Genomic DNA, 11,476 nt, shown 5'->3' on the forward strand with positions numbered 1-11,476 from the left:
TCTCTATTTAAAATACAGACGTAGTATACAATTGGAAAGGGGCTGAAGTCTATCATCCCAAAACTCGCCCTAAATCCGAATTAACCCTATGGGTGAACTGGGTGCTAACACCAAAAAAAATATATCCATTATACAGCCTAGCCTAGCATAGCCCGGCCCAACTCAGCCCAATAAAGTGAAGACCCAAAAATGTCCTTTTGAACAAGTGGAGGTGGGGGTTGGGGTGGCTGTAGTTGTAAAATTATTTTTTAATTGGATGGTGGGTCATAAAGTATAGTAGATATATTATTTAATTAGGTGGTGGGGTTGATAAGTTACCAAAAATGACAAGTGTATCTCTTAAAAAAATACGGCCGGAAAATACAAGTGTATCTCTTAAAAAAATACGGAGGGAATATTAACTCATGGCTATACGAACTTTTGGTATAGCCATGGGTCATAATTTTTTATTAACTCCTGGCAATACGAACTTTTGGATATCATCTCAATACGAACCTTACCCATAATTAACCGGATCAATCGGTATAACAATGTAAGAAGTCCAAAAATAAATCTAGGCCCAACAATGAACCCCGTATAGAAAGTACCCTCGTGCATATTGAGTATTTGAGTTAACAAGTTAACAAACTCACAAACATCCCTTACAGCCCAATTAAAGTGGAGTTCCAACAGTTAAGCTAATTAAAAGTAGGGTGTTAACCAATGGAAGTTCTTGTTGAAAAGAGTGGGAAAGTGAAAAGGGGAAAAGTCCTACATAGATAAAATATCAACTTTTTTTATTTTTTATATTTGGGGCATCAGAGTAATACTTGTTTGAGAAAGTGTGAAAGCGGTATGGGTGGATACATAACACACACGCGTCGGTCGGCGGGCCTTGGGATCTTGGGAAATGCGATGCGCGGACGTGGGGTGGGTTTTGTGTGCGGGCGGTTTGATTAAGTTCTTGTTACGGAATCTTTCCTGTAACAGTTAGCAGACTTTGTTTTTATGGCTGAGGCTTGTGAGTGCACACAATCCTTGGTGTCGTGTTAACCCTGGAGGACAACCGTAAACGTTCCATTGCATCGGGGTAGCGCGGAAGTGTTTTTTAGAGTAGTGGTTCGGCCACGGCGTGACAATCGTTCAGATCGTAATTCATAACATCCAGATAAGCTGTTCTAATTGCTTATTTGCTAACATTAACTGATTCGATTCGATTCGATTCACATCAGACAAAAGTCTAAGTGACCCGGATACCACATATTCAATCCGCATGAGCCAAATAACCGGACACAAAAGGTTATCCAATAATATCCAAATCGATTATACTCAACCCATATCGACCGATAACCCGATTTGACATCCCTTATTTAAAATCACTAAGTTCAACTTGTAGAAATACGAAAAAGAAGCACTAGTTTGGCGCTACAATAAGTTAGTTATGTTTCCCGCGGTAATATATTGGTAGTTGAGCAAATCTCCCAAAAAAATTGCACAAATTTCTCTCTCTAAAACTCTGTTTTTAATAATACCTGTAACCATGGACAGGTGATTAGAAGAAGAGGAGAGGAGCAGCAATTATCCCGTCAAACTTTTCTCTACCACAATTTTGGGACATTTTTTTTAACTCTTCTCTTTCATTTCTCTTCCAATTTTCGTAAAATTAATTTTTTTTTCTTATGACAAAGGTAATTACTTTCTCTCTCCTCTTTCCCTATCATTGAACTCCCAAATCTCCATGTTCTTTCCTATCATTTTCCCTAAAAAATGAGTTTGATTCTCAATTTTTTTGTACATTTAGCTAGTAATAATTCATTCATCCATTCTTTATTTATTTAATTTTTGTTTTGTAATTCACTAAATTTACAAAATTAATTAATTAGTTGATTAATTAAATTCATGTTGGGAGATTAGATGTATAATGTGATTTATAATGAAGAGCATAATTCATTAATCATGAGAGTTATTATTAATTATTTATATTTTGTTTATATTACAGGAAATTTGTAGGGGTTTCTTAATCTTCTACCCATAATTTCTTAGCTCATTTTGGATTATCCTCCTCAACTACTGTTTCCTCCTGGATCATTCACCTTCTTAATTAGTACCATGGCTGATGTTCTAGCTATTGATCGAGGTAATTTTTCTTTTATTTTAATTTTTATGAGTTTAATATCGTAATTAATTAGGTTTTGCTCAATACAACACCATTACCAAATGATTTAATCTCAAAAGGATGGGGTCAACTGCATAAATCTTGAATTATTTTGTTGTTGTGATCTTCCACAATCTTATTTTAGGTTTGCTTAATTTCTTGTTATTGTCAATTGCGAGAGAGCCACAAAGGGGAAATAATGTAGACACAATTCGATCTTATGTTAAGGGTACTTTTGCATAACTTTAACTAACTTAACTAGTTGACATCCGTCAAATAATGTGTGATTAAATTACCATATCTTAACCAATGGGATGTAATAATTGTCATGGAAAATTTTAAGTAAATTATGCAAGCTAATCATGATGTTACCTGGACTCTGATGCCCATATTGAACATGGGTATGTGTCCAAGTGTCTGATACGGCTATTTTGTGAAGAAATTGCATGATTTTGATGCAAGATGAAGTCTAAATGCATTCATATCCATGCCCGAGTGTTTAGAGTCCGATACCGATATTTAAGGTCAAATGAAGAGTCCAGTAACATAGTTAATATATGCATTGTTCACTTGAAGATAATGAAGAACTTGGTGAATTGAATTGAATTGAACTGGTGACCATTTAAACTAAGCAATAATGCAAGCCCTAATTAAGGTTGGAATGAATGAATGCATTGCAAATTCAAGTCTTTTCTTATGTATGTGTTTATGAAATGAAGTGGTTGAGATGGACAACATGGATGATGACAAGAAGAACGCCGTGGGGACTTTCAAGAAGAAGGCGATGAATGCTTCGAGCAAGTTTAAGAGCTCATTTTCAAGGAGGAGGAGGAGCAGTAAGGTCATGTCTGTCGATTTTGTAGATATTCATGATTTTGAGGAGGCTCAAGCTGTTGAATCTCTTCGCCAAGCCCTTATATTGGAAGAACTCTTGCCTTCTAAATTTGATGATTATCATGTGATGCTCAGGTATACATTTTTTGTTCTTTCCTCTTCAACAACCATTGTATTATGCTAGCTATATGGCATTGGATGTTACAAAGTATCATTTCATAACCACCTTGACTCAAGCGTAGACCTGTATGGCTGTATAGTTGAGCTGGTTAACCTGTGATAGATGCAGGTTTAGTAGGGATCTTCCTCTTATATTTTGAAGTACTATTGCAATTTGTGCTTCTTTCTGCGTAGCATGGCATGTTTACCCTTGGTGCAATGGTGAGTAGCCAAGTACAAATCCTGATATGAATTTGGATGTAGTTAACAACTTTAAACTCAGTTGAATACCTTAATACCTTAATTACAAAGTATCATTTCATAACCACCCTGACTCAAGCGTATACCTGTATAGTTGGGTTGGCTAACCTGTTATAGGTGCTGGTTTATTAGGGACCTTCTTCTTATATTACAAAGTACTATTGCAATATGTGCTTCTTTCTGCGTAGCGGGGCATGTTTACCCTTGGTGCAGTGGTGCTAGTATAAGTAGCTAAGTACAAATCCTGATATGAACTTGGATGTAAATAACAACTTTAAAGTCATTAGAATACCTTAATACCTTAATTACAAAGTATCATTTCATAACCACTCTGGCTCAAGCGTACACCTGCATATATAGTTGGCTGTCTAACATGTGATAGGTGATGGTTTAGTACGGTACCTTGATTAGCTGCTTGAGTACTGTAAATAATTTCCTTTCACTTCATAATGTAGTATGTTAAGAACCTTATAATACCGTTTTTTTGAGCTAAATATCATTTTAAAGCAGGATGTACTATTGCGTTTGTATGTGCTTCTTTCTGCCTAGCAGCGCATGTTTAACCCTTGGTGCTAGTATAAGTAGTTAAGTACAAATCCTAATATGAATTTGGATATAATTAACAACTTTAAACTCAGTTGAACCACCTTAATTATGAGCATGATGTTAAATTGTTACACAGATTTTTAAGGGCACGAAAATTCGATCTTGAGAAAGCAAAACAAATGTGGGGGGATATGCTGCACTGGAGGATGGAATTTGGTGCTGACACTATCATGGAGGTGTGCATACATATAATTTTATTGACTGGTGAAAAATGTAACATACTTCCTCTGTTTCAAAAAAAAAATGCTACACTTTAACTATCACGTTTACCCAGATATAACTTTGACCATAATTATCTCTTTCTAAAAATTCTTAAAATTAATGTTATGAAAGTACTCCCTCTGTTTCAAAATGATCTTTACACTTTCCGTTTTAATCCCGTTTTATAATGTTTTTTTTACACTTTGTTTTATTCTATGACATGAAAATTTACTACCTTACCCTTCTTACCTCACAATATTTACAATTCTTCACTCACTTTCTCATACTTAATTTTTTTTTATACCCACCCACCCGCCTTTCTACACATTTTCTTTTACTTTATCCATATTTTATTATATTCAACCAACTTTTCTACTTTTGTCTAATACTCCCTCTGTATTTATTTAAGAGATACACTTGCCTTTTCCGGCCGTATTTATTTAAGAGATACACTTGCCATTTTTAGTAACTTATCAACCCCACCATCTAATTAAATAATATATCTACACCCCATCCCCACCCCCCACTCCCTAAGATGACATGGTCCCCACTAGTTTTTCTTATTAAAATATCTATTTAACCCCACTTGTTTTATTACTTTATTTCATTCAATTCTTTTTCTTAATACGCGTGCACGGCCAAGTGTATCTCTTAAATAAATACGGAGGGAGTATTTGTGCAAATAATAAAATGAAGGTAGTATATAATTAAATCAAGTTAACGACATTTTACTTGAAAATATTTTCTTTTAACAAACTAGTAAAAATATATGGTCAAAATCAATATATAATAGTGGCAAAATTAAAAGTGTTGCAATTTTTTTGAAACGGAAGAAGTATTTCGTTTCTGACACCATTACGAAACCATTTGTTAAAACATAATTAGTCCTTAATTTGTTTATTGTTGGCTTTTAAAGGAATTTGATTTCAAAGAAATCAATGAAGTTTTGGAGCATTATCCTCAAGGACATCATGGAATAGATAAGGATGGTCGACCTGTTTACATAGAGCTTCTTGGCAAAGTAGATGCTACAAAACTGATGCAAGCCACAACCATAGACAGATATATCAAATATCATGTTATGGAGTTTGAGAGGACTTTTGCTGTTAAGTTTCCAGCATGTTCAATTACTGCTAAGAAGCATATTGATCAAAGTACAACCATATTAGATGTTTCTGGAGTGGTATGTAGTTGATTTTATTTTATTTTGCACTTAGGTTTAAATTTCAGACTGTCACCTTAGTTCAGACAAGGGGTGTGCAAAAACCGGTTCGGACCGGAGAAATGGACCGGAACGGAGACAATCGGTCCGGTCACCGGGTCGAGAAATATAAATTTCGGGTCTTCGGTCCGGTCTGGTCCAAAAGTCTTTTAAACCAGGTTTTTGGATCGGACCGATTTTCCTTAAAAAAGTATAATATAAACTATTTAAAAAGTTAATTTTTATTGTATTGCGAGATTTTATTTTAGTTTCCAAAAACAAGCCTCAACCGATTAGTTGTAGAAAAAATAAAATAAAAAATATATATATAGGTCTACAACCGGTCCAAACTGATCTGGTCCGGATTTTGGATCGATTCCCTTGTCTGATTAGGATCCGGTCCAAGCATAACCAGTTCGATCTCGGATCTTTAATTATCAAAATTTTCGATCTTCAATCGGATCCAAATTTAGACCGATAAACATCCCTGGGTTTAGTTATATTCTTAAAATCATGAAGAACTTGTGTGATTTAGTTCAGCTTTGAATCATTATCATAGGGACTGAAACAATTCAACAAAGCTGCAAGGGAGTTGATTGGCCGCCTTCAGAAAGTTGACGGTGACAATTATCCAGAGGTACAACATATATCATGCCTTTTAGTAAATTACTACATCTGTTTTAAAATGATCTTTACGGTTACTATTTACACAAATATTAAGACATAGTAAGAAAAGTGTGTAAAAATGTAGGTGGATATGATAAAGTATGGTAGAAAAATATGGTAGATGGGTAAAGAAGTGTGTGGTGTAAGAGAAAATGGAATGAAGTAAAACAAAGTGATTGTAAAGTTGTAAATGTTAGGGGTAAAATAGCAAATTTTCATGTCCAAAATAGTATAAAGCAAAGTACAAAAAACATTATTGTAAAAATCATTTTGAAACGGATGTAGTAACTCAAAATTTCTTCTGATATGAACTCTAGTCTTAATGTTTGAGGAAATTTGTAATTCTTTTGCAGACCCTAAACCGTATGTTCATCATAAATGCTGGTTCTGGATTTAGACTTCTGTGGAACAGTGTCAAAGGTTTTCTTGACCCAAAGACCACAGCAAAAATAACAGTTCTTGGTAACAAGTACCAGAGCAAGTTACTTGAAATAATAGAGGCTAAGTAAGTCTCTTTTTTATTATTATTATTATTATCAAGAGGCTTCGATCTGGCTCTATTTGGCTTGATGTAAAACGTTTTCAGTGTAAAATGATTTTTCGTGTAAAATATTTATCAAGGGATAGCACAATTTCAAACTAGTTTTCCTTTGTTTTGGTTCCTGGAAAGAAAATGAAAGAAATTGGTGAACATTGAGGGGAAGAAGGGGGAGGGAGGTAAGGAGGAAAGGTGGAAGAGTGGTTTCCCTCCATTTCAAATGGAAAAGGTTTTTCCGATTTTGAGGGAGTTATGGAAAATTGTTTTCCATCTCTTGTCAAACCAAACAAGATAAAAGATTGAAAAGGGGAATATCTTTTTCCATGAAAACGTTTTACGCCTTACCAAACGGAGCCTTAAGGATTATCCTAAGACTGTCTTCTATCTCTCCTAACACGGTTCTTGGATAACATTTATAGTGAGCTGCCAGAGTTCTTAGGAGGTACCTGTACTTGCGCGGACGAAGGAGGTTGTCTGCGTTCTGACAAAGGACCCTGGAAGGACCCTGAAATATTGAAGGTCTTTTTTCTTCTTCTTTTTCCTGTCAATTTTGAATGGTGCTGCTACTACGACATAAAGAAATTGCGCTAAGCCGGCTTAATCCTTTTGATCTGCAGAAGGTACAAAATGGCGGAGCATCATGTAAGCAACTTGGAAACCACAACCACCATCGGTGTGATGAGAAGACAATAACCGAGGATGTAGGCCATGTGGCATCCAAGAAGGTCTGAGTTTAGTTGTCAAGCCAATGTCATATGTTGATGTTGTGTTCATTGTGAAATTCCCAGTTCAATCAGGAATGACCTAAGTACCTAACTACTTGTGGATGTTGCGTGATAGGTGCAGAATGATGCAGAGGCTGTAAATACCAATAACGAGCATCTACAACTTGCTCCCATTAGAGAAGAAGTAAGGTCCAGTTTATTTCAGTTGAATTTTACTGAACTGAACTGAACTGAACTAAAGTAAACTTTTTTTTTTTCCTGAAATTCAACCAAAAAGTATTTACCTGTTCCCATGAGGAAACTAAACATACAATAGTTTCTGTAAAGTCACACAAAAAGTTTTGGTAAATGGTAATGGTGTTACAAATTATCACAGAATGCTTAATAGTTTTATTTTGTAATGAACATGGCAGGATAATAACAAGCTTGTGAGCCCTAACAGTTTAGTGGCTGTAGTTACTAAACCTAAACCTGTTGATGATTCTTGGCATAAGATGGTCAACAACAACAACTATGCCATAGTCAAAGGTACGTGATATACATATTATGTCTTAGCACATAACTATAGATTTCTTGGAGACATGTAAATTATGTAATACCAAGCGCAGAACTGTAAGCTAGTGTGTGTTTATTGCTGAGAGAAGAGATATCAGGTTTATTATAAATGTAGAGATAAAAATAGAAAAGTGCTACCATATGAACTTGGAGGATTGACATCTTTTTTCTTATACTTTAAAAGTTTTAAACTAGTAGAAACACACATACATTTTTAATGGCCTTATATGCAAAGTGATTTCTCTTGGCCTTACCTAGTGGTTACCCCTGTATGACCCTGTTCTTTTGAGTTGAACTGAACTGAACTGAACCGAATCTATTAAAGATACTAGATCTATTAGATGCTCGCCTATAATGCCAACTATTTCGCTAGCTACTCCTGTATTCCATGGTTTCTTACATAGTGCATCTTGGATTCATCATTCATGAACAAGGTTTTTTCATGTTTATTCTTATGAGTTACCTTGTTCTTTTAAGCTGAAGTGAACTAAACTGAATTGAATCAATTAAAGAAGCTGGATTTATTAAATACTTGCCTACAATGGCAACTATTTCACTGGCTACTCCTGTATTCCATGGTTTTTTTAAATAGTGCATCTTGGATTATTCATCGTTCATGAACAAGGATTGTATATATATGTGAAGCTTTTTCCATGTTTGTTCTTATGAGTAGAAGTGTCTAAAATACCCTTTTCTGCACCCAAAAACAGCTGACTGCTACACAATAAACAGTGGTTTCAAGCCACCAGAAGGAATCAGCAATCAGATAGTAGAAACACACATAAATTTTTACTGGCCTTATATGCAAAGTGATTCTCTTAGTCTTACCCTATGGTTACCCCTATAAGACCCTGTTCTTTTAAGCTGAACTAAACTGAATCGCATCAATTAAAGAAACCGGATCTATTAAATACTCGCCTACAATGCCAACTATTTCACTGGCTACTCCTGTATTCCATGGTTTTTTAAAGAGTGCATCTTGGATTATTCATCATTAATGAACAAGGATTGTATATATATACTATCAAGGTTTATTCATGTTAATTCTTATGAGTTAAAGTGTCTAAAATACCCTTTTCTGCATCTAAAAACAGCTGACTGCTACACAATAAACAGTGGTTTCAAGCCACCAGAAGGAATCAGCAACCAGATAGTAGCTGGTTTAATGGCTTTTATAATGGGTATAGTCACAATGGTGAGACTGACTCGTACAATGCCAAAGAAGATGACTGATGCTAATATCTACGGCCCTCCCATGTACTGTTTTGACTCGATGGCCAAAGCTCAGGGGCATGAAATAGTTGCTCCAGGAATCTCCAACGTTGAGTTCATGACCGTCATAAAACGTATGGCAGCCATGGAAGAGAAACTCATGGAAATGGCTGTCAAACCTGATGTTATTACTGAGAAAGAGGAGATGCTACAGGTTGCTTCTAATCGAGTTGATGCCCTTGAGCATGAGCTTTCAGCTACTAAGAAGGTAAGAATTTTTTTTAGTTCTTCTGAAGCATAACTGTTTGTTAATCATGAACATCTTCCTGGACTCTGAAGAAATGATTAGGTGGAACTGAGTGCACCGTGCACCTAAGGAAATTTTTATGCCCATTGGTGGTCTCTCTATCTCACATCTTCTCCTCACACGTCAAGAGAAAATGTGAGAGAATGCACGTTGCACCTTGTACGTACGGCTTTGACTCCTTATTAGTAGACCTGATAATCATGAGCCGGGCTGACAATAGCGGGTTTTGGGAATAAGTTTTAGGCCTGTTTTCTCGGGCCCGATCTGAATTTTTTGATTTTTTGGGTGGGTTTTGGACAACTCAAAATTGCAATTTTAGTTATAAATTTGGCCAGACCTGAATAGCGGATTTTGGACATAATTTTTTGGCCCGAAGTTTGTCCTAGCCCGACCTAATTGGCAGAAAATTTAAGACGTGGCCCGGCCCAGCCCAAACCTGGCCTGACCCGCAGTTTGATCAGGTCTACTTATCAGTGGTTAACAAACGTGTTTTGTTTTACTTTGTACATTTTTAGGCTCTGGAAGATGCATTGTCAAAGCAAGAGGAACTCTTAGCATTCATGGAGAAGAAAAAGAAGAAGAAGAAGATGTTTGCCTGGTGAAGAAGATGCTAGAAGGCTGGTGTTTTGTGATATGTGATTTGTGCTCCAAACACCCCCCCAATGCCTTGAAGATTGTTAATAGTATAGGCGTATAGCCCTCCCGTAAAAAAAAAATCACAAAAAAAAAATCAACTCTCAGAAAAAAAAAATTATTGTAAAAAGATTGTCCAGTATAATAGGAGCCCTTGGACTGTTTTGTTTGATTTCCTTTGTACTTTTGCTACTACTAGTGAGAGATTTTGGCTGTGTATATCTTGCACATGAAAAATACATTGTGAATTTGATAATCTACCAGAAAACCATTCTGATTACCTATTTACCTCACTATGGCTTTTCAATGTCAAAGTTTATTAGGCGCTTCCGGGTTCACCGTGCAGCGAATAGTTTTTTTATGTCCATACATGGTCGTTCTCACATTTTCTCTTCACATGATATATACGTAAAAAGGAAAAATGTAAGAGAAGTATGGTACATTGGTATACCCGGGTGCACCTTAGATGTGTTCTCGTGTCATACATTCAGAGCACAAATAATAATTTCTCCATGTTGGGAAATTAGCAAACTTCATTAGTTGTTCACTGATTCTATTAGCAAATCTACCTAATCTATAAAAAGCAACAGAATAGATGATTAGATGACATGTGCCATCTCTTTTTTCAACCATCAACTTTTTTTTTCAATTGTTATTTCCGTTGTTTGCTACTCCCTCCGTATTTATTAAGGGATACACTTGGTCGGGCACGGCCGCCGCACGGGTATTAAGAAAAAGAATTGAATGAAATAAAGTAATAAAACAAGTCATGGTTGGGGTAGATATTTTAATAAGTAAAACACGTGGGGACCATGTCATTTTAGAGGGGTGGGGTGGGGAGTACTTCTGACATTATTTGTTTAATAGGGTGGTGAGATATAGGATTTTAGATATATTATTTAATTTTTTTTTTTTGAGGGAAAAGATTAGTGCATCTATTAATTAGAGGACAAAGCGTCCATCAAAACATATGGGGAGACCTCACACGGACAATGGTTCTCCCAAACTTGTTCAACACCGAACGGCACTAATCTAGCAAGATGGTGAGCCACAAAATTACCATCTCTTTTAACATGAGACCAAATTACATGATCAAAGGAAGAACAAATAGAAAAAATCTCTTCGAGGATTGCATCAAGTTCAGTTGAGTAGATAGTTGCCTTCGAGAGACGGGTCACTAGAGTAAGGCTGTCACTCTCAAAAATCACTTTTCTGTATCCATAGCGCTTGGCTAGTCGAGCAGCCATTACCAAGGCCTTGCCTTCAGCTATTGCGGGCTGCCAATAACTTCTGACTCGTCTTGTCGCTGCGAATTTGGTTACTCCAGTAGCATCTCTTGCAATCGTCCCCAACCCCGTCCATCCCTCCACATTCAGTGCTGCGTCGCAATTAACCTTCACAAAGTCAAGGGGGGGAGCAATCCAAGTCTTGGAACTCTTGCAAA

At 36.1% G+C, this 11,476-nt stretch overlaps 1 protein-coding gene and 1 long non-coding RNA gene across 5 annotated transcripts; one reads left to right on the forward strand and one right to left on the reverse strand.

Annotated features, from left to right (window-relative positions):
* The first annotated feature begins 1,488 nt into the window (after positions 1-1,488).
* On the forward strand, positions 1,489-10,312 carry LOC110804545 (phosphatidylinositol/phosphatidylcholine transfer protein SFH12). 4 transcript variants are annotated; one of them, XM_056840983.1, is made up of 13 exons: positions 1,494-1,667; positions 1,979-2,116; positions 2,854-3,103; positions 4,071-4,170; positions 5,112-5,378; positions 5,956-6,033; positions 6,416-6,567; positions 7,020-7,119; positions 7,218-7,325; positions 7,447-7,509; positions 7,739-7,853; positions 8,975-9,360; positions 9,915-10,312. In XM_056840983.1, the coding sequence occupies exons 2-13, from the start codon at positions 2,089-2,091 to the stop codon at positions 9,999-10,001; spliced, it is 1,734 nt and encodes a 577-aa protein (XP_056696961.1). In that variant the 5' UTR covers positions 1,494-1,667; positions 1,979-2,088; the 3' UTR covers positions 10,002-10,312. The 4 variants fall into 4 exon arrangements, with proteins under 4 accessions (XP_056696962.1, XP_056696961.1, XP_056696959.1 ...); XM_056840981.1 differs by having other exon boundaries at positions 1,495-1,667; positions 7,441-7,509; XM_056840982.1 differs by lacking the exon at positions 1,494-1,667 and adding an exon at positions 1,689-1,783 and having other exon boundaries at positions 7,441-7,509.
* LOC130470584 (uncharacterized) lies at positions 2,715-6,427 on the reverse strand. Its single transcript, XR_008931285.1, has 2 exons — positions 3,497-6,427; positions 2,715-3,370 (listed from the first exon to the last, which is right to left on the reverse strand). It is a non-coding gene; the product is annotated as an uncharacterized lncRNA (long non-coding RNA).
* Positions 10,313-11,476: the final 1,164 nt, after the last annotated feature.

This window comes from Spinacia oleracea, chromosome 3, assembly GCF_020520425.1.
Source record: "Spinacia oleracea cultivar Varoflay chromosome 3, BTI_SOV_V1, whole genome shotgun sequence".
NCBI lineage: Eukaryota > Viridiplantae > Streptophyta > Magnoliopsida > Caryophyllales > Amaranthaceae > Spinacia > Spinacia oleracea.

What these genes read in the sequence shown, in the direction of transcription:
- LOC110804545 (XM_056840981.1), top strand. Translation starts at nt 2,089, where the DNA reads ATGGCTGATGTTCTAGCTATTGATCGAG. An exon ending in GATTATCATGTGATGCTCAG is followed by an intron (nt 3,104 to 4,070) that starts GTATACATTTTT and finishes ATTGTTACACAG; the next exon opens with ATTTTTAAGGGCACGAAAAT. An exon ending in AGCTTTCAGCTACTAAGAAG is followed by an intron (nt 9,361 to 9,914) that starts GTAAGAATTTTT and finishes GTACATTTTTAG; the next exon opens with GCTCTGGAAGATGCATTGTC.